Raw genomic sequence first — 22837 nt, forward strand, 5'->3', positions numbered from 1 at the left:
ACAAAGGAAAGGGTACTTAGAATTAAGTTCAAAGGCACTGAAGAGATGTTCCCATGATTGACTAATGATAGAACCTGTTCGTGAAGGGGCCAGAGACAATGGATATTACTGCAGATGTTTGTCAGGATATAAACATGAACCAGAGTACTTATTGATTGGGTAAAGAAGCTTTGCCAGGTGTCATGGAGCTGTATACAATGTGGTGTTAGACTGGAGACATCAAGGGCACAGAATTCTCTACTCAAGGGAACAAAAGGAGATCAGAAGTGGGACTGTCACCCTGACCTTGCTTCTGGCTATGTGAGAAACATGGGATTATGTCCTGGTGCAGTCACAGAGTCAGCATTTGTAGAACTTTGACTCTCCTGATGATGTCCTCACCTGCTTTCTCCTCCAACCAAACTCTTCTGGTGAGTTTTTTGCCCATGGATGTTCTCTCCCTCTTTATTCTTTCCTCCACTTGCTCCATTGTTCTTCCCTGTCTGTCCACAGCTATGACTTTGGTCACTGATTACTGTGCTTGTGCCTAGCATTTCCTGTCCTCCTTGTGCTGGATTTTCAGAGCATCTGGCTCTACCACCTGCTTCCTTGCTGAGTCTCTTCCCTTGATTTCCTGAGCTCCACAGGCTCCCGGCTTTCCTCTTTCTTGTTTGGCCATTGATTCACAGTGGCAAAGTTCTTCTGGTTTTTGTCTTCAATCCCTTTCCCTTTCACTCTACTCTGTCCCTTGGTGACCTCATTGACCACACCACCGGCCACCATTTATTTGTAAACAACCTATCCTGTCTAGATACAGTCCCTCCCTCCCCAGAGTTTCTGCTGCCTACTTGTCATCTCTACTTGCATGTCTCATAGACTCTTCAAGTTTGTTTAAGCCAAATCTCTGTTGCTTTTATAGAAAAGTGCCTGAAGCTAGATACTTAATAAAAGAAAAGTGGTTTATTTTAGCTTGTAGCTTTGAAGGTTGAAAGTCCGAATACCATGGCACTAGCTTTTTTTGATGGCCCCTCCGGCTACATTACATCATGGTAGATGGCACCATAGTGGGAGTGCTTGCTAGTGGTACCAATCATAGGCAAATCAGGAAGCTGGAGACTGGGGAAGAGCCAGTCTTTTTCTAATTATAACAATCTGGTTTAGCAGGAGCTAATCTGGGCCCTGCAAGAATCACATTGGTCCTTTTGGATAGAAATGCTTCTGTGACTCAATTACCTTGAAATAGGCCCCAATAGACACCTAATCACTGCCACACCAGGGCAACTTATAGCACATGAAGTTATGGGGGACAAATCTTATTCAAAACAGAGCAAAGCTTACTATGTACAAGAGCATACTCAGGAGACCTCCCCTCCAACCTGTTCCCCTTTCAGTGGCCCTCATTTCAGTCATGTGGCACCATAATTTACCAGTTGTGCAAGTCAGAAAACTTGTCAGTCATTGCTGACTTCTTGCTTCTTCCTTACTGCCCTTCTCATGATTAATCTATGCAATGATAAAACATGCTAAATGCTGCTCCATTCTGTTCGATTTTGTCTTTTTCTCTGCCTCTGCTCTAGTCCCAAGAGCTATCTTTCACCTGACTTACTCTAATAGACTCTTAACAGGACCCTGCATATCTGCTATTGCACCTACCCAGTGCATTTTCCAGAGAGATCCTTAAATATATAAAAGGAAGCACATAATGTTCCTGCTTGAAATTCCTAAGTAGTATGAAGTAGTAGAGATTACATCATGGGAAGTGTGTGTGCATTTGTGTAGCTTCTGGTCAACATAGAGATGTGGATGAAAGAGTATCTTAACTGTTGTCATGTAAGACTATCATGGTCTTGAGTAAAAAGTGGCACAGCATTTAACAAATGGTGCTAGGAGAGTGGATATCCACAGGCACAAGAATGAAGTTGGAGCATTATCTGACACCATAAACAAATATCAAATAATAATTCAAAATGAATAAGAGACCTCAACATAAAAGCTAAAACTACAAATCTCTTAGAAGAAAAAGCAGGGCAAAACCATGCAATATTGGGATTGATTTGAATATGACACCAAAGGCAGAAAAGGAAAATTAAACAAATTGGACTTCACAAAAAAAATTTGAGTTTTGTGCATCAAAAATACTATCAACGGGGGCTGTGGACGTAGCTCAGTGGGAGAGTGCTTGCCTTGCGTATACGAGGCCCTGGATTCTATCTCCTGCACCACCACAACAAACAAAACAACAACAAAACCTCACTATCAACTAGGTCATCCCACAAATGAGAGAATACATTTTTACATAATGTATATTATAAAGGATCAATATCCAGAACATATAAAGAACTCTTAAAATTCACCATCAACAAAAACTAATCCAACTAAAAAATAGGCAAAAAACTTGACTAGCTATTTCTTCAAGGAAGATATACGAATGTCTAATAAAAAGCTTAATATCAGTAAATATTAGGAAAATGCAAATTTAAATCACCTCACACCCATTAGGAGGACTATTTTAAAAAACAAACAAACAAAAAACAACAATAATTGGCAAGAAAGTCAAGAAATTGGAACCCTTGTGCACTGTAGTGAAAAAATAAAGTGGTACAGTTGCTATGAAAAAGAATATTCCTCAAAAAATTAAACACAGAAGCTTGACATGATGGCACATGCCTATAATCCCCAGCTACCACGAAGCTGAGGCAGGAGGATTACGATCCCAGCCTGGGCAACTCAGCAAACTTGTCTCAAAACAACAATTCAAAAAGGCCTGGGTACTGTAGCTCAGTAATAGAGCACTTGCCTAGCTTGTGTGGAGCCCTGGGTTCTAACTCCAGTACTGGGGGTGGAGGAAGAAAAAATTAAACATAGGATGGCCATATGACCCATCAATTCTGCTTTGGGGTAAGTACTCAAAAGAAATGAAAGCAGGTACTCAAAGGAATATTTATACACCCATGTTCACAGCTGAATTATTCACAATAGTCATAATGTAGAAGTATCACAACTGTCCAACAAAGTAAAGTGTGGTATATATAAGCAAAGTAGAACATTTTCAGTCTTAAAAACAGAAGGAAATTCTGACACACACTACAACATGGATGAACCCTGAGGACACTATGCCAAGTGAAATAAACCAGTTACAAAAAAACAAATTACTTTGTGAATTTTCACTTATCCAGATAGAGTATTAAAGTTCACAACAGAAAGTAGAATGGTTGTTGCCAGGGAATAATGGTGAGAACAAGGAGTTATTTTTTTAATAGGTTTTGCAAGATGAAAAGTTTCTAGAGTTGGATGTTGGTGATGGTTGCGTAGCAATATAAATGTACTTAATACTACTGAACCGTCACTTAAAAATAGCTAATATGATCAATTTCATCCAGTGGATTTTATTATGACAAAAAAATTGGAAAAAGGAAACAAAAATAACATCAATAGAAGGAAACAAAGAGAAAAGACTAAAAAGAAAAGCAAAAGTTTCCAGCCACCATATTGTGAAGACATTCAAGGAACCTTGCAGAGAGTTTACATGGGGAGAAACCGAGGCTTCTATCCAACAGCCATCGTCAATGTGCCAGCCATTGTGACCTGCACTGGAAGTGAGTCCTCCAGCCCCAGTCAAGCCTTCAGATGACTGCTGCCCCAGCCTACAGCTGGACTACAATCTCATGAGAGCCCCTGAACCACAATTACCCAGCTAAGTCACTCTCAAATTCCTGACCCTCAGAAACAATAAATGATTATTGTTGTTTAAAAAGGAAAAGCCCTGAAGTGAATCTCCAAGCCCTGAGATCTCAGCTTTCGGGGCTGGATCTTATTTGTAGGACTCTGCAGTGCACAGATGCTAGCCAGCTTGTAGCCTACCCTGAGTTATTCTTTTATCATTCTGCATTCCAGCTACCCTAGGCTTTTTCCTTCTTTCTTATTTTCTTGAAAATGCCTGGGGCTCTTCCTTATCCTAGCCTGTTCTCATGCCCTGTTCTATGTCACCCCCCACTTCCAGCATTTATTCACCTGTCGGTTCTCAGTGTTCATTCATTTTTTCCCCCAGAGAGCCCTTCCCTGGTGCCTCAATACAAAGTAGCCCCCTTCCTACACCACATTTGCTCTTGTGCAGTGTTATGCTTTGGATGTGAAGTAGCCCCCTTCCAACACCCAAAAAGCTCATGTGTAAGACAATGTAAGAAGGTTTGAAGGAGAAATGATTGGGCTACAGCCTTAACATAATCAGTGAATTAATCCCTGATGGGATTAACTGAGTGGTAACTGGAGGCAGATGGGGTGTTGCTGGAGGAAGTAGTTCATTGGAGGTGTGGCTGTAGAGTATATATATATTCTATATGGAGAGTGGAATCTTTCTCTGTTTTCTGATCACCATGTGAGCTACTTCTCTCTGCCACATTCTTCTGCCATGATGTTTTGCCTCATCTAGAGCCTGGAGGAATGGAGCCAGCTGTTTATGAATGGAGACCTCTGAAATTGTGAGCCTTCAAATAACTTTTCCTCCTCTACAATTGTTTTGGTCTGGTCCTTTAGTCACAGCAATGAAAAAGCTGACTAAAAATGCAGCATGCATTTTCAATGTCAACACTTGCTACAATTTGTAATCCAATATTTATTTGATTACCTGTTTCACATCTTCCTCCCTCTTCTTGCCCATTCCCCACCCTCAAGTCAGTCCCAAGATCCTGTGGAGAGTTCAATAAGGGCTGTAGCAGGTCAGTTTTATTCACCTTCAGTCTGCAGCATCTGGAACAAAGACCTGACACACAAGAAGTAGTCAACCAACGTTTGCTAAACAAATGAATGAGTGAAACAGGGAATTTTTTTAACACAAGTTTGATTTGCCTCAAGAAGATGAAAGAAGAGATTGGTTCCACCATTTGCTGCTGCTGAGCAAATGAGAATCATCAGAATCCCTTTTCTCTGTGGCTTCTGACTTTGCTATTGAGGAGAGTGAAAAGACGGAAAAGATGTGGTCAGGCATTGGAAGAGAGTTCCCTGGTACTCAGGTAAGTTCACCTTCTCTGCCTTCATGGGTCATGTCCAGGATTTTAAAAGCACTGTTGTAACCTTATAGGAGTAGCTTTGAGTCTGGGCCAGCAGAGCTTTGAGTTCTGAGGAGGGGTTTCAGGGGCTTCTAGGAGGAAGGTGGCTTATAGAATGAGGAATCTCAAAGAATAAGAGGGATAGACTGGAAAGAGACAAGCTGCTTAAGTCATTCCTTTAGTCCTGAGGAAAGTAAGAAGGGAGATATAATTAGAATTTTAAATATCTTGACAGGCTATCATGATGGACTGAATCTAGCAAGCTTAAATATAACATCACTATCTGATCCAAGAACAGCTAACTCCAGGATGAAGGACATGTGGATTAGTAGGTGGTATACATGAGAAAATTCTTTGGATTTTCTGCAGATAAAACTTAAATTGTGTGAAAAGATGGTATGTTTCTATATTTCCCAAAGTGTAGAGACAGCACAAGGCAGGTGACCATCCTCAAGGCTGCAGGTGAGATTGCACCTAACACAGAGTGTTAAATTGTGAATGCCATACTTTAAAAAGAATGTGAGATGGCATAAACCACATCCAGAGAGAGGAATTACTCCTTTACAACCTCAAATATGGGTTGAACAATCACTTGCTAGAGATATTGTCTATAATATTTTTTTCTTATTTTTTAATGTTCATGGAATCTTTGTGATGTCTCTTCTTTCATTTCTGATATTACTAATTTGAGTCTTTTCTCTTTTTTTTTTCTTAATTAGCCTGGATAGAAATTTATTAATTTCACTGATCTTTTAATAAAACTATATTTTTATTTTGTTGATGTCCTCAATTGGTTTTTTATTTTTAATGTTGTTGATTTCTACTCAAATTTTTGTTATTTATTTTCTTCTGCTTGCTTTGCATTTAATTTACTCTTCTTCCAATTTCTTTAGGTGGAAACTTTCTTCTTTTCTGATATGTAAGTGCTAGAAATTTCCCTCAAACCACTGCTTTTTCTGCATCTTGCAAACTTTGATAAGTTGCACTTACATTTTTATTTAATTCAAAAGATTTAAAAATTTCTCTTTGGAATTCTTTGACATGTGTACTATTTAAAAGTCTCTTGAGCAAACTTAGGAAAAAAAATCACTTAACTTCTTGGGTCTCATCCCCCCAAATTATAAAATGAAGACATTTAGAGCTGCTTCAGAATTGGGAGGGTGAATTCAGTAATGTTCAAATACATGGGATAAAACTCAGTGTATGACTCACACATCATCAGTAGATATTATCAATAATTATGAAAGCTAGAATCTCTTATCTTAGTTTTTATAATTACCTAATATCTTTTATATTAGCTTTTATAATTTGAGTTCACAGTTCTATCAGGGCAGGCCTCATGTCCACAACTGGAAATAATTCTTGTCCTGAAAAGTCAGAAGACATTTCTTCATGTTCCCCAAATCTCAGATAGGGTGACTAAAAAGACTCAGATTTTGTCTTTAAAGTGTCCAGCAGTCATGATGTTTCCAGACCTCCCTCTTTTTAGCTCAGACCAAGTGTAACTTTTTTCCTTCAATAATTGTTAAACCAATTTTTTATGATTCAATATAAATACATAAAAATCCTTATTATTTGTATTTACCAAACATTTCTCTCTCTTTGTTGTTATGTTTAAAATCATGTTTTAACAAAGGGCTTTATTGGGGCACCTTTCATTTTATTTTTATTTATTTACCAGTGACAAATGACATATGTATAGCATACATGTGATGTTTTCATAGGTGTACACACTGTAGAATGATTAGATCAAGCTAATTAACATACCTCTTACTTCACATACTTATCATACTTTAGTGGTGAAAAATTTTAAATCTATTCTCTTAGCAATTTTCAAATATACTATATATTATTATTATTAATTATATACACCATGCTGTACAAGAGATCTCCAGAACTGATTTCTCTATCTAACTGAAACTGTGTACTGTTTGGCCAGGATCTCCCTATCCCTCACACTCTCACCCCTAGTAACTACCATTATACTCTCAGTAAACTTTTATTTTTGCATTAAATAATAGAAGATAGGGAACGAAGAAATTTGACTAGTAAAGTGCAACAAATCAGACCAGGATTGGTTTGTTGTGTTGGAATTCTTAAGTCCTTCCTACCACAAACTCTCTGTTATATTAAGAGTACATACCATTCCATTTCAGTCCCCTCAGGGATGAGAAAAGCCCTGTTAGCAAAATAGGCTCCCCTACTAACTCAGCAATCCCATCCCTCATTCCGAAATGTGAATAGGTAACCAAGGATCTACAACACTTAAGAAAGTCAATAACACAACAGAAAGGGCGGGGGTGGGGTGGGGATGAACAAATGGAGCTGATGACTAAGGATAAGACAGAAATCATTCAGGGAAAAAAGTGAACTTTTAAAAATCCAATTTGTATCCCCAGATATGCATCTATGGGATGGAGATTTCTTGGATATTTTAAATACAATTGCCTAAAATTTGAAAAATTAATATAAAAGTTAAATAAAAACTGAGTAGTTTTCAAAAAACACATAGCAATATGATAGAAATGGAAATGAGAAAATGAAAGATCAGTCCAGGAGGAAGGTACCAATTAATGTTTATCTAACAAGAATTCTAGATGAAAAAAGAGAGAGGAAATGAAGGAAAAAAATACTCAAAGAAGCAATAGAACAAAACTTCACAGAACTGTCTTGGGTCTTCAGTAAAAACGGGACTTTGACAGTCAAACAAAATGAATGCATACATGAGTGGAGATGTGAGTGCTTGAATTTATATTCTCTAGACACTTCCATTTGCATTTATTTGAAATACAAGACATATCCTTGTGAAATTTCAAAGCACCAAGAATTAAAGAGCAAGTTTTCAAGTATATCTGAAAGAAACCAATGGTTCATCTATAATCAAATGAGAATCGTAAGATAATCATCAGTCTTGAGTGTGGCAGACTTTTTCAGACATGTAAAGACAGAGAAAAATACTCTTTACGTATCTACGAAAAGACTACTTGATGATTTAATCTAGAAAAATGAAAAGAAAAAATCTGAAGGGGAGAAAGATATGGAGTCTTGAAAAGAATAGACAAGTGAAGGGATATCTGAAGCCAACAGCAGTGCAATAGACTTCAAGAGCATCCAGGGCAGCTGGGTTTGAAATCCTAGGATTTGAACAATTCTTTAAAAAGAAATGAACAGTAATGATGAAAACAATAGAAAAGTCTTAATGATGTGAAGGCAAATTAAGAAGATAAAAAGAGAATTAATTAGAAATGCAAAGAAAAACCAGAACTGCCTTTCCTTATCTTTGAGTTCAAGTTTACTATGAGGTTCAGTAGTGAACAATCTTTCAGCAATCAGGACAATGTAAAATCTGTTGGTTTCTCCATTTTTAGAGGCCAAGTATGAAAGTTCCATGATGACTACAGAGCAAGATATTGACAGAACTTTTAATAATGACTGAAGAATGGTTTGTAAACATTATTAGCCACATAAATAGCAAGGCTGATTGCATTAGGAAGACTGATGGTATAAGGAGAAATAAAAAGTTGATTTCCTCATTTTACAAAATGAGAGTCTGAAATTGATGAAACAAGTGGAGGGTGTCATGTATTCTTTACCTTTATAAACATGACCAGTGAAACAATTAAACAGATAGCTGTCAAATCCAGGAGGAGCAGGGAGAGGTGGAAGAAGTACAAGAGAGATTCATCCTTCTATTTCCAAATGAAGAATTGGCGGATATGTCTACATGTGTAATTAATCAAGAAACAATGATAAAACGTATTTTGTCGATGTACACAAGCAACTGCCAGGAAACAATAGAGACAGTTAAGTTATTTGGGAGGTGGGGAAGGGAAGCTTCTGCTTGTGATTATATGCTCATCTTCATTATTTGATTTTAAAACCATATTTATATATTAACTGAAAAATAGAAAGTGAAGAATACCAAGTCTTATTAAAGTAGCATTAGAAAGATGGCTGGAAAACATTTAACACTAATAATATTGAGTGGGGAAAAAAGTTATAAAACAAACACAGTATTGTGGATTTTCTAGTTCTATGGTAGGGGCATGAACAATTGCTTGTCTGAGTTTTAGATACTTTCTTCAGATTACTTGTTGCCTTTGTCTCGAGAGGACCAGATGCAGGCAGTCAAGTTAGGCCAGGCAGGTCCATTTTTCTAGAGTAAGTCACCAAGTGCTCCGACTGATCCCTGGTTAGCTCTTTCTATAATTTGGAAAACATAATTCTTCCTCTCTCTCTATAGATGACCTGGAAAGCTGCCTTAAAAAATAATAAAGTGGGGCTGGGGATGTGGCTCAAGCGGTAGTGCGCTCTCCTGGCATGCGCGGGGCGCTGGGTTCGATCCTCAGCACCACATACAAATAAAATAATGATGTATGTCCACCGAGAAAACTAAAAAATAAATATTAAAAAATTCTCTCTCTCTCTCAAAAATAATAATAATAAATCAAAGATACTGGATGAGGGGACATTCCTCCTAAACAGAAAGTCTCAAGATATTCTTGAGTATCAAGCCCTTCCTTTGCAATTCATTCTGGAATTTTCTAGGTTCTCTGCCACAGCATTCTGTCTCATAGCCATTCATGAAATAATTCATTTTGCTTTGAATTCCTTTACCAAGAGTTGAGAAACCAAAATATTAGAAAGAAATTAAAGTATCATACCATTTTTCTTAATTTAGGTAATTCAATAAGCAACATGCACAAACACCCCTTTTTCCAACACCTTATTTCTTTAACAGACTTATTCATAAATTGTTCATACCCGTTTGATTAAAAAATTTTTGTAAAAAGTGAAGTGCATTTGTACAGCAAAATTCTAGGCATGTTTTGAGAAATATGATTTTTAAAAAGCCTGACATGAATCCTCTAAATACCCTACCCTCATGTATAAGCAGGAGAGTCCTTTGCAAACCAAAATTCACTCTGAAACCAAATCTGAAGAACAGATCAAAGAAGCTGCTTTGACTAAAGAAATAAGAGGCCCAGAACTGCTTATCACACATGGCCATTATTTACACACATACACACACACAACCCACCCATATGTATACATACACAAAATCAATATATATGTGTGTTTATATGTATGCATTCATTTATTTAAAATCAGCTTTTCTTTTAGTTGTAGATAGACACAATACCTTCATTTTATTTGTTTATTTTTATGTAGTGCTGGGGATTGATCCCAGTGCCTTACACAAGCTAGGCAAGTGCTCTACCACTGATCTACAACCCCAGCCCCTGTATGCATTTATATACATATGTACATACATTCATATATATGTATTCCCACTTTTAACACTTACAGCCAAACACAAAATATCCCCCAACCATGTATACCCCCCCACACAGCTTGTCCCATATCACACTTATTGTACATTCCAACTACCCCACACTCTGTCTCTCCTCACTGTACATCTCCACAATCATAAATAAACAAAATATCCCCCAACCACACACACACTATACCACCTATGGCTCATACATTACTCACTAATACGTCATAATATCACATAGACACCCCCTTATGCACATGACATCTCCACAACTTATCTCACACACAGACATTCCTTCACATATTACATATCATCCATGCTAAACCCCCACCCCATACTTTACACATGCATACACAGACATCACACACTAAACTGCATATGCATCATACCTCCACACATCCCACACATATGTGGCATAATTAAACCACACCACAAACACTAAAAATGCTACACAGAAAGACCACATACACAACTCACACACATAGTTCTCTAGGCCTCCAGGGTTTCATGGAACATAATTGAAAAGTCAATACCATGGTTGGAAGTATTGTATTTAATTTTAATGAGCTATTCTCTCTCTTCCTTTTTTCCTTTTTAAAAGGGTAAAGACCCACTTTCACCAACAATGATAAAAGATTTTTTGGTTAGTTTCCTCAAAGAAGATCAGTTTGAATCTGAAATTAGTGCTCATAGCTCTTAATTCATTTTTGTTCTTTGAAGTTAAATAGCATCTAATAATCTTAGTGATCACCCATCAGATCATTAGAAACCCCAGATTATTTCCTGAGATCCATGTCACAAAGGGGAATATACTAATATCATCTTTACAAAGTCACAATAAATGATATGGATTGAAAACACTTAGTTTCACCGGCCAATGGGGCCCAAAGACAAAGATCTGACTTCGTGCTATGTCAACACGGTTCCAAGCCAGTGCCAAGCTCAGCTGATCTGGAGCCGATGCATTGGTTCCTGGAAAGGCAAGAAGTAAGAGTGATTTTCTGGGCCTGGGGATGTGGCTCAGGCGGTGGCGCGCTTGCCTGGCATGTGTGCGGCCCGGGTTCTATCCTCAGCACCACATACAAAAACAAGGATGTTGTGTCAACCAAAAACTAAAAAATAAATATTAAAAAAAAAATCTCTCTCTCTCTCCCACTCTTTCTTTAAAAAAAAAAAAAAAAAAAAAAAAAGAGTGATTTTTCACTCCATGACTGGGATCATCTGGGTTAGGCAGGTGCTTTGCAGTGAGCAGATGCTTCCTTTGGAACTAATTGCTGCCTTTGTTTTTGCTCCTGATTACTACTAAGGCCCAGGCTAAGCACTCCACATTCTCCAAGAGCTTCCTGAGAAGAAGGTGGAGCAAATCTCTTCCCATGCCAGCTCCGCATCCTCTCCATGGGAGGAACAGAGGAGGAATCTAGTAACTCAAAAGATCATCTGCAAAAGGGCAGGGACTTTGGGATTGCCCAGATATCTGCCAGGCCAGGCCAAGGGGCAACATCCTTCTCAAGAGTACTAGCCCTTTGACCCACATGAAGACCAGTGTGGCACTGCCAGGCAGCCAGCCCACAGTGACCTCCTTCTCATGGCCCCAGTCTAGCTGAGAGGCAGGGAGGAAGTATGCATCCCAGAGTAGAAGCTGTCTCACAAGTGCCTGTTCCAAGCCTGTCATTATAGGCGGGACAGGGAAATTGAACAGAGCCCTGCAGAATGCAGTGATGCAAAGGAACCCCAGTTCATGTTTACACTGTGAATAGAAGCCCTCAATGGACCAGTTACAAATGGAAATGGTTTTGACTTCAGCCCACCATGGTCCATGGGCACCTACAGACCTCTGCTCTTCAGAAACCCATTTGGAGTCTTATTCTAATGTGGTTTTGTGCTGAGATTACTCCAGGCAGCATGGCTGGCTCAGCGTTCTGAAACCAACAGACACAATCCCCAGTTAGAGAAGAGACAGATGGCCCCAGGGCAGCCTGGCGTTGAAAGGACAGGAATCATCATTTCCTGAGAGCTCACCTTTGAGCAGCGCAGTTAAAATTGCCATCTCCACGTCCTGCTGACCCTCAGAACCCATTCTAAACACAGTGACCTGCAAATAAGTGCATTGTGAAGAAAGTTAAAGTGAGAAAGTTGAAAACAAGAGTCAGGGGTAGAGGTGCTTTTTTTAAAAAAAAAAAAAAAAAAAAACAACCACAGAGACTGATGTGTGATGAGATAATTCAGAGAACTGAACAATTTCAAAACAAGTCTTTTTGATTTCCAGCTTCGCTCTTACTGTCTGTGAATGCTTGCCTGGATTCCGATTTTATCATTTATGTTATCTGCTCCAACCCTTGAGAAGGGGGAGCCCATTCAGGGTTTACACTCCAATATCCAAATAGGCACCTGAGATGATAAAAGCATATCTAATCTAATAGGACATATTTATAGGAAATTTTTTAGTTAAAAAATTTAAAGATGCCTTCTTATTTGCACAAGGAGTCCTCATTTCCTATGAACACAGGAAGTAAGAAGTGGGAAACAATTATGACATTTGGAAAGTGAAATGATTTCAACTTTGTAAGCACATCTAAGGGTGTTATATGCTGCTCTCCCCCAAGTCTTTAAATCTGATTCATATTTTGAAACACTAAGCTGTGTGATGCAACCTCATATTTGCTAACGTCTGAAAGCACCTGGGACCTGCCTCTGTGTGGGCTTGTTCTGCTTCCATCACATGGACACAACCATCAATTTAGTGTGGATTTGTTAACTGCCTCTTGGAAGAGGCTGAACTAAAATATGAACAACTCCATCAAGCACACATGGGCAGAATTAGAAAAGGAAACATAATTCTCTCTGTGGAGATTGTTTGGAAATAAATTCAAGACACTTACGAGTTCTTTCTTCTTCATGCACTCCATTATAATTGCAAACAGCTGATGTGATTGTGTCTTACTGTAATTAAATGTTTTCTGAATGGTAACTAGAAGCTGATCCCTGAGGGACTCATTTATTATCCTGTTCAAAGGAAATGCAAAAGAGAACAAAACAAAGCAAGTTCAACTCATTTTTTAATCAATCAGACATCTCTATATTCATCTGGTATTTTTTATTTGAAACTATTGGAGGATGGTATCTCTGCATAAAAGACAAAATAAATAAATAAATAAAGTCACCGTGGTCAAAAAATGCATTCACACTTGTCTCAAATTCCAGCCTTGTTGTAAACCTTATAAGGAAAATGAAGTTGGAAAGGAGAGTATTCTGCCAGAGAGAGAATTCTGTCAGAAACAAGATGCTCCTGACAGCTCCCTCGCATGCTGACCTTGGGAATGGGAGAGGAGATCTAGCAAATCTTCCTCGGTTAAGCATTTTTGGAATGTCTAAGCAGATCACTTCAGATGTTCTCTTTAGCCTAACAAGGCATTAAGAACCCACCCTTCATCACACATCAGAAATCCTACCCTCCTTCTTCACAGTACTTGTGTGCAAAGGACAAAATATCCGAGGCTCGTCCACTGCCATCACAGACCACCACGGGGACTGGAGGGTCTTCTCGGAGGTATTCCAAGACAATGGAAACCACGTTAGGGCCCCCTTCCACCACGAGGCCCACGACAGGCACACCCTGCCCCAGTCCTGCAACACAAACCACATTCTCTGTTCGGACCGACGTTTAGCATCTTTTACAGTCTCATTTTAATTCCTGAAACATGGTGAAGAGTACAAACTTTCAACTTGACAGATGCTCCAGGTGGCATTAGTATTTACCCTGAGGTGGAAAGGAATTCAGGCACATCATGATTGTTTTCATTTTTGCATTCAAACCTTGTATTATGGTCTCACTGGAAAACTCAGAAACTCAAAAATCCTAAACTTTCTGACTCCCCTGTGGTTGAACTCCATGTATAACTCACCTGGCATACAGGTGAGCCCTGAGAAGCACTGGACTATGCTCTGCCCTCTCTGTCCTGCCCTAGGGGTCTGAAATTCCCACCTGGCTGGCTTGCCCTTAAAGAATGAAGCAGTGAAAGGGGGTCTAGGCCAGAAACAGGAGAGCTCACTTCAGTCCCTGGTCTTTCCCAAATTAGTCTTAAGTAAAAAATAAAAAGTTGGGGATATAGCTCAGTGGTTAAACACCCCTGGGTTCAATCCCCAGTACAAACCAAAACCAAAACCAAAACCAAAACAAAACAAAAACACCCTTGGGCCAATTACCAAACCACCATGAGACTTAGATGACCATAAAAGGTGAATAATTACTAAGACCCCCTTCTCTCTTGAAGGAACAAGAGATCTAAAATGGAAGAAAATCTTTGGCTATCAAAGTGTATTGCAAACTTTAAGTGGCATGTAAATATAGTATGTTGTTGTTATTGTTTCTGCCTTCAGTGCCTACAATAAGGCAGTACAGGCTGAGCAACCCTAACCTGAAAATCTGAAAGCCCACATGGAGAATGTTTCAACTTTCAGATTTTGGAATTTTGGATGAGGTATGCTCACCTAGTACAGTCTCTGCAAGTATTCCCAAATCTGAAAACTCTGAAATCTGAAACAATTCAGGTCCAGAGAATTTCAGATTAGGGATAATCAACCCATAAATCATCTTAGAAACAAACACACTGACTGCTATTAGCTCATTGATTAAAGGATTATTCCCTGAGTATTCCCTCTCCCTTAAAAAAAAAAAAAACCTATTATCTGATAATAGGACTCTCTAAGAACACAATAGTTGCATGCTAAAAACTTGTAAAACCAGCAGAATGGGCTCTAGGAAGCAGGAAGTGACAGGGGATTCTAGGAAGCTGGAATTCTGAGTGAGTGGATAGCAAGAGTGACAAATATGCCTTCTCCACAATGTTCAAAGAACTGACCAGGACTAATTATACAGTTGTCCCTCACTGGTTCCAGGACTTGCCCCTTGTGAATACCAAAATCTGAGGCTACTCAAGTCCTTTATATAAGATGTTGTACTATCGTATCAAAACTACACAATTCTCCCATACACTTTAAATCATTGTTAGTTGACTTATAATACCTAATACAATGCAAATACTATGTAAATAATTATTATCCTGTATTGGTTAGGGAATAATGATAAGGGGGAAAAAAGGCTGTACATGTGCAGTAAAGATGCAGTTTTTACTCCTGAATATTTCCCATCTGCATTTGTTCAAATCCCTGGAGGCAGGGCCCAGGGATATGCAGGGCTGGCTGTACTCTGAGACTATTTCACCAGATGTCTGTTAATGATGGGAATTAATTGATTAACATTAGCAAACAACAAGTAAGAAAAGTATCCTTGATGCCACAGTTCTCAAGAGCTTCACATAAAATCTTCTAGCACAGGTTATGAGAGGATTTGAGAGTTTCAAGTAGATGAAGTCAGAGTTTGTGGTTTGCTTTCACAGTGCATTTCTATGTCAGGGATGCTTAAATAGTTTGAGATATTTTTCTGTCTTGTACAGGAATAATTACAGTTAGGTTCATTTCAGCAAATAAGCAATGAAAGACTGTTTTATACCAAGTCCTAAATAAGAGATACTGGAAAATGGATTGAGATGGCATGAACTCTGCCCTTGAGATTTCCAACCCAAGCTAGGAAATATGGTGGCCAAATCACCTTCTTTTCTAGAAAAATAATAGAACTGGTTCTTCTTGGCTTAGGCTGGACTTCCTGAAGCTGCATGCTGTGGGAGGTGACGACTGAGCACCCCTTTGCTGTCCCTGCCCCACTCAAAGCCCTAGGCAAAGGATGACAAAGGGAAGCCCACAAGTCACATGACCAAGTGAAGTTGGCCAACGCGAAAACTTTCAGGTCCAGAAAAATTAAAAATGTTAAGAACAAAAACCAATTCAACCAATTTATCCATCAAGATCTGTTGCTCAGAAACCTACAAGTTTTTGTAGTAGGTCATCCCCATTCTAACTACTTGAGCAGTATCACAATCCTTTAAATTATGCTCTACAACGATCATTTAACAGGCCTAGATTGCCTTGCACAAAAACCTCACCAGTTATGGTAAAAAAAAAAAAATATTCTTCAGGATCCTTTAGCAATTGTTTGACAGTAAGGATTGTTGGAAAAGGGGAAGTCCAAAAAGGGTACACCAGTTATTTTAATTCTAACCAGTTCTTATTGTTTCTTCTGGTTGGATTCATTTCTTTTATCTCTAGTTTGAGCTCCAATGTCTCCCAGCAGAGTCTATTCCCCCTCAGGATGTGCACCTGAACAGCAAGGATGATGAAGCAAATAGCCCCTGCAGCCTTCTCTATAGGTCTTCCCTTCTGGTCATCTTAGTCTGGGTCAGATACTCAGAGTTATAGAGATATTTAATAATGTTTAACACTTACTATTTGATGTAAGAAATCATGCTAAATCTTTGAGTGAGAATTGCTTTTTTTCCTGTTAAAATGTTTAAAAAATAATGACAGTAATTACAGGGAAAAAGAACCACAGGGCAACATGATGAGTGCTGCCATCACCATGACAACAACAGCAAGGTTGTTTCTTGCACCAACATGTGAACTTGGAGCAAAACATCACATGGAGCTCAGTGAATTCATGTTGGCAGGTGGCTAAGACATAAGGTCTAAATAAGTCATTTTCTATTGATCTAGCAAGAATCAAGGTTAAAGCTTTCAATAGCCTTGGGCAATTTCCTTCTCAGCTTGGTTTTCATGATCGTGGTATGAGTCCAGTGGTGGTACTGTGGTCTTGGCTAGAACTTACTTGTGTTAATCTTCTGCAGAGAGATGTGCTTTTCCAGCTGCCTCCGCAGCTTCACCTCAGCACCATATTTGCCCAAGGTACCATTATCAGCCAGGATGAAGTGAGTGTGAGAGTTGTTGAGCACAGAGAGCTTACTCAGAGGGTTGGACATGGTCTGGTACACTCTTGTTACCTGACAAAATGTACAACATGAATCAGAGCTGCAGAACTTTAATATTAAGACTAATGGGGAAGCAAATGGAATACACGTGCTTGTAATGACTACACTTAAACCCATTCTCACTTCTCTATCCTACTTATTAAAGAGGTTTTTTTCCAATTGCTCTATTAAGACAGCAAAAACAATTGTATACCTAGCTATTTATTACAGAAAAATGAAAATTCATATTAACACAAAATCCTGAACACAAATGTATTTGGAAGCTTCATTCATAATTGACCCACTACAATGACCCAGATGTCCTTCAACAGATAAATAGCCAAACCATCTGTGATAAGTCCATACCTTTGACTAGCACTCAGCAATAACAAGGAAGGAACTATTTTTTTAAAGATATTTTTAGTTGTAGATGGACACAATACCTTTATTTTATTTATTTATATATGGTGCTGAGGATTTAATCCAGTGCCTCACACATGCCAGGCAAGCGCTCTACCATTGAGCCACACCCAGCTCAGGAAGGAACTATTGATACATATGACAATCTGGAGGAATGTTATGCAGAGTGGAAAAAAATTTTCTAAAGGTTTTATACTGTATGATCCCATTTATGTAATATTCTTGAACTGATAAAATTACAGAGATGTGTGGTACATTAGTGGTTGCCAGGAGATAAGGAGGAAGTGGAGGTGGGAAGGAATTAGATATAGATATTAAAGGGCAACAGAAGGGATCCTTGTGTTGATGGAAATGTTCTGTACCTTGACTGTATGTCGCTGTCCTGACTGTGATGTTGTACTATTGCTTTGCAAGATGCAAAACCTGGAGGAATGGGCAAAGGGTGGATGGGAGCTTTCTTTTTCATTTCCTACAACTGCATGTGAATCTATAATTATCGAAAAATACAGACTTCAGTTTTTAAAAATTGTCAATGTCTTCAGAGAACACACTTACATCCTTTCCAACAAGGTCTTCCTTATTCTCCACCATGCCCCATGGAGCAATTCCTATAGCACAGACCCGGCCTCTGGACTTGGAGGAATGATCTTTCAAGGCATCCCCCACATGGCTGATGACACCTGTGAGCAGCCATGAGTCACATTTTAGTCACTTCTACTTCCCCTCACATCACACCACCAGTCATGAACTTCAGAGACAACTTCTATGAACCCCTACGTTCCCTATGGAACAGGGATGAATGAGACATAGTTCTCTTTATCAGAGTTTATACTAACTGCTAGTCCTGCTTTCTCTCCTTGAAAAGGGAAAAGCAAAAACAAACCAAAGCAACTGGTCAGGGACTTACTGTACATGTTTCTAAAACCTAAAGATGAATGTCATTGGGGTCTTTTTTCTCAGTCCTTGACTGTATTCAGCTAAAGGTGAGAACCAGACCACCTGGCATGTTTCTTAACCTTTCTATGCCTCAGTTTACTGTACTGTGAACTGGAGAAAGGGTTTTTAACAGTCTAATTGAAGATGATGCTCACCCAGGCTCAGTTCAAGGAAATATGCATAGTAGTTGACCCAGAGATATTACTATTGTTACCATTATTATTGTGTGGTTTGTATCTTGAATGACCCCCAAAGACCCATGTGTTGAAGGCTTGGCCCTTGACTTGGTGCTGTTGGAAAGTGGTGGGATCTTTAAGAGGTGAGTCCTAGTGGACAGTCTTTAGGCCACTGGGGATGTGCCCTTAAGGGGGATTGCAGGACTCCAGTCTCTTCTTCTCTTTTTTTGTTGCTGGTCTTGATGTATTCCCACCATGAATTGAACCTATACACTACCATGGGACCAAAACAATGGAGCCAACTAACTGTGGACTAAAACATCTAAAACTGTAAACCAGAATAAACTTTTTCTCTTTTTTAGTTGATTGTTTCAGGTTGTAGTGACAGAAAGCTAACAGAATTATGACATTTGCTGTTTAAACAAAATGCATCATACCAAAAAAAAATTTTTTTTAAATCTATGGAATAAAGACTTCACTTTTGTCACAATTAACATCAAGATGCAACATATTTTGTCTTCTGACCATTATTACTAGGAAGCTTTTGGGGATCCACAGTGAGTTCTGGGTATGTACATTTACAGTGAAGGAAGGGCCTGCTCTTACCAGTGCTGACGCCCCCTGTGAAGATCCAGGCTCCTGTGGTCACGGCGGCCTTGATCAGACCTTTCCCAAACACCTGCTTCAGCTTGGGCTGCATCTCAAAGTTCTGGAGACCACCATGCACAGATATTAAGAGCTTGGGGAGTTCCAGCTGCCAATCTTTCACCATGAGATGAAGCAGGGAATCTGGCTTGGTGTCATAGGATACACGGATATACTGTAAAAGAGGATGTGATGCTCAGCACCTGTTCTTGGTTTTGCTTTTCATGTCAGAGGGGTTGCAGGGTTATTGCTCATGACCAAGTAAGAGTGTCTGTCTTGTCTCTCTCTCTATGTGTCCCAGAGACCCCTGTGTGGGTCTGTAGCTGAGTGACTAAAGGCAACTTTGGGAGGAGTTGTCAGGTTTAATGAATAAAAATACAGGATACTCAATACGGTGGTCCAAATGTTTGTCTTTCCCCAACACGCATATATTCAAACTTTATCCCCAATACAAATATTAATAGATTAACTTACAGGAGGTGACTAACTCACCTCCTAAAAGCTAAAGAATAATGCCCTGAGGTCCAAGGGAGTTTGTTTACTCCTTCTTTCTTGTGAGTATCTATGAAGCAGAGAGTGAGACTTTACTAGACACTAAATCTGCTGGCACCTTCATCTTGGACTTCTTAGCTTCTAGAACTATGAGCAATAAATTTCTGTTGTTTATAAATTACCCAGTCTAAAATATTTAGTTATAGCAACTGAACAGACTAATTCACTCAGTTAAATTTGAATTTTAGATGAATAATGAAAAATACTTCAATATTTCTACTAAATGCAATACAGCATGCAATATTTAGGACATACTTGTATTAAAAAAATAATCTGTTGCTTTTCTGAAATTTAAACTGAGTATCCTGTATTTAATCTGGCAACAGTAACCTTGGAAGAATTAATTCCAAAGCTAACTTAGCTAGAACAATGATTCAAGAAGTTGGACAAGGATATTATTGAGTGAGTGGGAAAGGAGATTGTGGTCCCACATCTGAATATGACCACCTCCTCAAGGTGAAGGAGTTAATGATCAGAGACCTTAGTCTTTATAAGCTGCTTCTTCATGTCTTGCTAATATGTAGAGTGTCCCTATTCCAGAAGACCCTGTATTGTGGTATTTGGAATACATCTGAATTTTATTTTAGTGATGATTTCAGACTAGTGAAATAAAATGAAATTTCAAAAATGGTCTGACTGGGCACATGGAGTATTATTCCAAATTGACTGAAAGGTGACACACGCCTGGAATCTTTGAGATACTGCATGTTCTATACAATGATGTCCAGTTTCCAAGTCTCATTGCTAAAAATCCATGGACACAGATATATTCCTTTGCAGTGAAATATCTAGGAGGAACTGAACCACACAACCCATGAAGGTATCTGTAGCTGGGAGTTGGGGGACAGGCCTCTGATGAAAGCTGTGGTTCCCATGGCATCATGTCCGAATGCCCCCCTTACCATGGCTTTATTGAAGTATCCGCCACCCTGAAATTCAAGAATCCCATAGGAATCTGTTGGGTAGCTCTGGGTGTGTTTGCTGACAGACCATTTTTCTGGCTGAGTCTCCGCCTGTTTGTTCTCCTCTTCATTTTTGCTGGGTGTTGCACTAGGCAAAGGGGGGATATGCTGGTTGATTAGTTGACCACAGCAACACCTGAAAAAAAAAAAGCAAAGAAAGGTCTTTTACTTGTTTTCATTTCTGGTTTTTTTTGTACCGGTGATTGAACCCTGGAGCACTCTATTACTGAATTCATTTTTATTTTTTATTTTGAGACAGGTCTTGCTCAGTGGCCCAGGGCTGGTCTCCAACTTGTTATCCTCCCAAGTCACTGGGATTACAGGAGTGTGTCACCACGCTGAGTAAAGCAGTCTTTCAAAAACATTTTTCTCCTTTCCCTTCCATTAGCAAAAGTAAATTAACCTGAATAGGTGAGTTGGGCCCAATCAGAGGTACTTATCCAGATAGGTAATCCATGCTTATCTATTCATATACTATTCTATTTATATTGGATGACTATCCTTCCTTGCTGGAGATATTTTAAATATTTTTTATGTCTGGATGACATTCATATGAGCTTAACATGCTGGACATTACTGAATATTCTGTGATATAATGCAATCATGCCCTCTGAACATAGGAACTTAGTAAAAGTTCTGACCTTCCAGAACTTAGTAAAACATTTCTCTACCCGGTAATATTGGAAGTATTCCAATAAGCACCAGTATGTCTTTTCCTGCCCTGTGCAGCTGTCGCATTGGGCAATAACCTACCCCGGCTTCAGGGATCTCATTCTATAGCATCTCCCATGACTCAGCCAGCCTTGTGTGCTCTCGTGGTGTTCTCTCTTCCAGCTTTCTCCATGCAGGATCCTTATTCTTGTGCAGCTTCCTTTCCTAGCAGCCTAGCTTAGGGTTTCCTTTGTCACTCAGTCACTTTCAGCTGCCACATATTTATGTGAACTGGATCCACCAAAACTTGAAATGTCTGCTTGGAAGAACAGCAGAATTCCAAGCAGTAGCCTGGAGTGATGTCTTGCTGCAGATGGGACCCAGGGGTAAGTGACATGGGAAAGAAGGGAGGGGAGGTCTGCTTCTGGGATGAGGAACTTCCTGAGGGCAGTCATGCACACCAGCAAGTGGGTGGGGGATCCAGGGACTGGGAGATCTGGGGAGACGTGGGCTTGGGACAAGAGAGGATGTCTTTATTGGACGATATGTGTGAGCATGTGCATGTGCTCTCTGCACTCATGCTGGCAGTCTTGTAATTTTCTTCCTGTCCTTCTGGATACTTCATTAGTGGCATGAGCCACCATTCCAGGTTTCCTTAGAGAAATGTCTATTCTTTCTATTCCTCCCTTTCTCCTTCCCTCCCTGTCTCTCTTTCCTCCTTTCCTTCACCTTTCTCCTCTCTTCCCTTTCTCCCTCCCCCTCACCTTTCCTCCTTTCCTCCCCACCCCTTCCCAACCTTCCCTTCCTTTTAAACTGTGTGGTGCATGATGGGTGGAGGGGACTGGCGATTGAACCCAGGGGCACTCTACCACTGAGGCACAGCCCTACCTCTTATTTTTTGAAACAGGGCCTCATTAAGTTGCCCAGGTTAACCTTGAACTTGCAATCATCCTGTGTCAGCCTCCCGAATTGCAAGGATTACAAGCATGTATCACCACTCCCAGCAAAATAAAGCTTTATTGATGTATAATTCATATACCACATAATTTTCTCACTTAAAATGTATGATTTAGTGGATTTTAGTATTACAGATATGTGCAATCACCACCACAGTCAATTTTAGAACATTTTCAGCACCTCAGAAATTGTACATTTTGAAAAATCACCATTCCACTTGAACATCTACTTTTTATCCCCAACTACATGTGAACTTCCCTCCTACATACATCATTAACCACAAATCTACTTTCAGTCTTTGTACATTACATACATCTATCCCTGCAGATTTCTACATATTTCATATAAGTGGAATCATATAAGATGAGGTTTTTGTGGA

The 22837-nt window shown here is 39.3% G+C and overlaps 1 protein-coding gene across 2 annotated transcripts in view; it reads right to left on the reverse strand.

The window, feature by feature from the left end:
• Positions 1-22837, reverse strand: part of Trpm1 (transient receptor potential cation channel subfamily M member 1) — a 132059-nt gene that overhangs the window by 49751 nt on the left and 59471 nt on the right. For both annotated transcript variants that reach the window (XM_076848873.2, XM_076848872.2), the window contains exons 3-10: positions 20791-20986; positions 19298-19511; positions 18135-18259; positions 17021-17192; positions 13752-13926; positions 13182-13305; positions 12322-12394; positions 11174-11274 (exon numbers count right to left, since the gene is read on the reverse strand). In XM_076848873.2, coding sequence (XP_076704988.2) covers positions 11174-11274; positions 12322-12394; positions 13182-13305; positions 13752-13926; positions 17021-17192; positions 18135-18259; positions 19298-19511; positions 20791-20986 — 1180 coding nt within the window. The remainder of the gene's footprint in view (positions 1-11173; positions 11275-12321; positions 12395-13181; positions 13306-13751; positions 13927-17020; positions 17193-18134; positions 18260-19297; positions 19512-20790; positions 20987-22837) is intronic.

Source organism: Callospermophilus lateralis, chromosome 3 (assembly GCF_048772815.1).
Source record: "Callospermophilus lateralis isolate mCalLat2 chromosome 3, mCalLat2.hap1, whole genome shotgun sequence".
NCBI classification, from domain to species: domain Eukaryota; kingdom Metazoa; phylum Chordata; class Mammalia; order Rodentia; family Sciuridae; genus Callospermophilus; species Callospermophilus lateralis.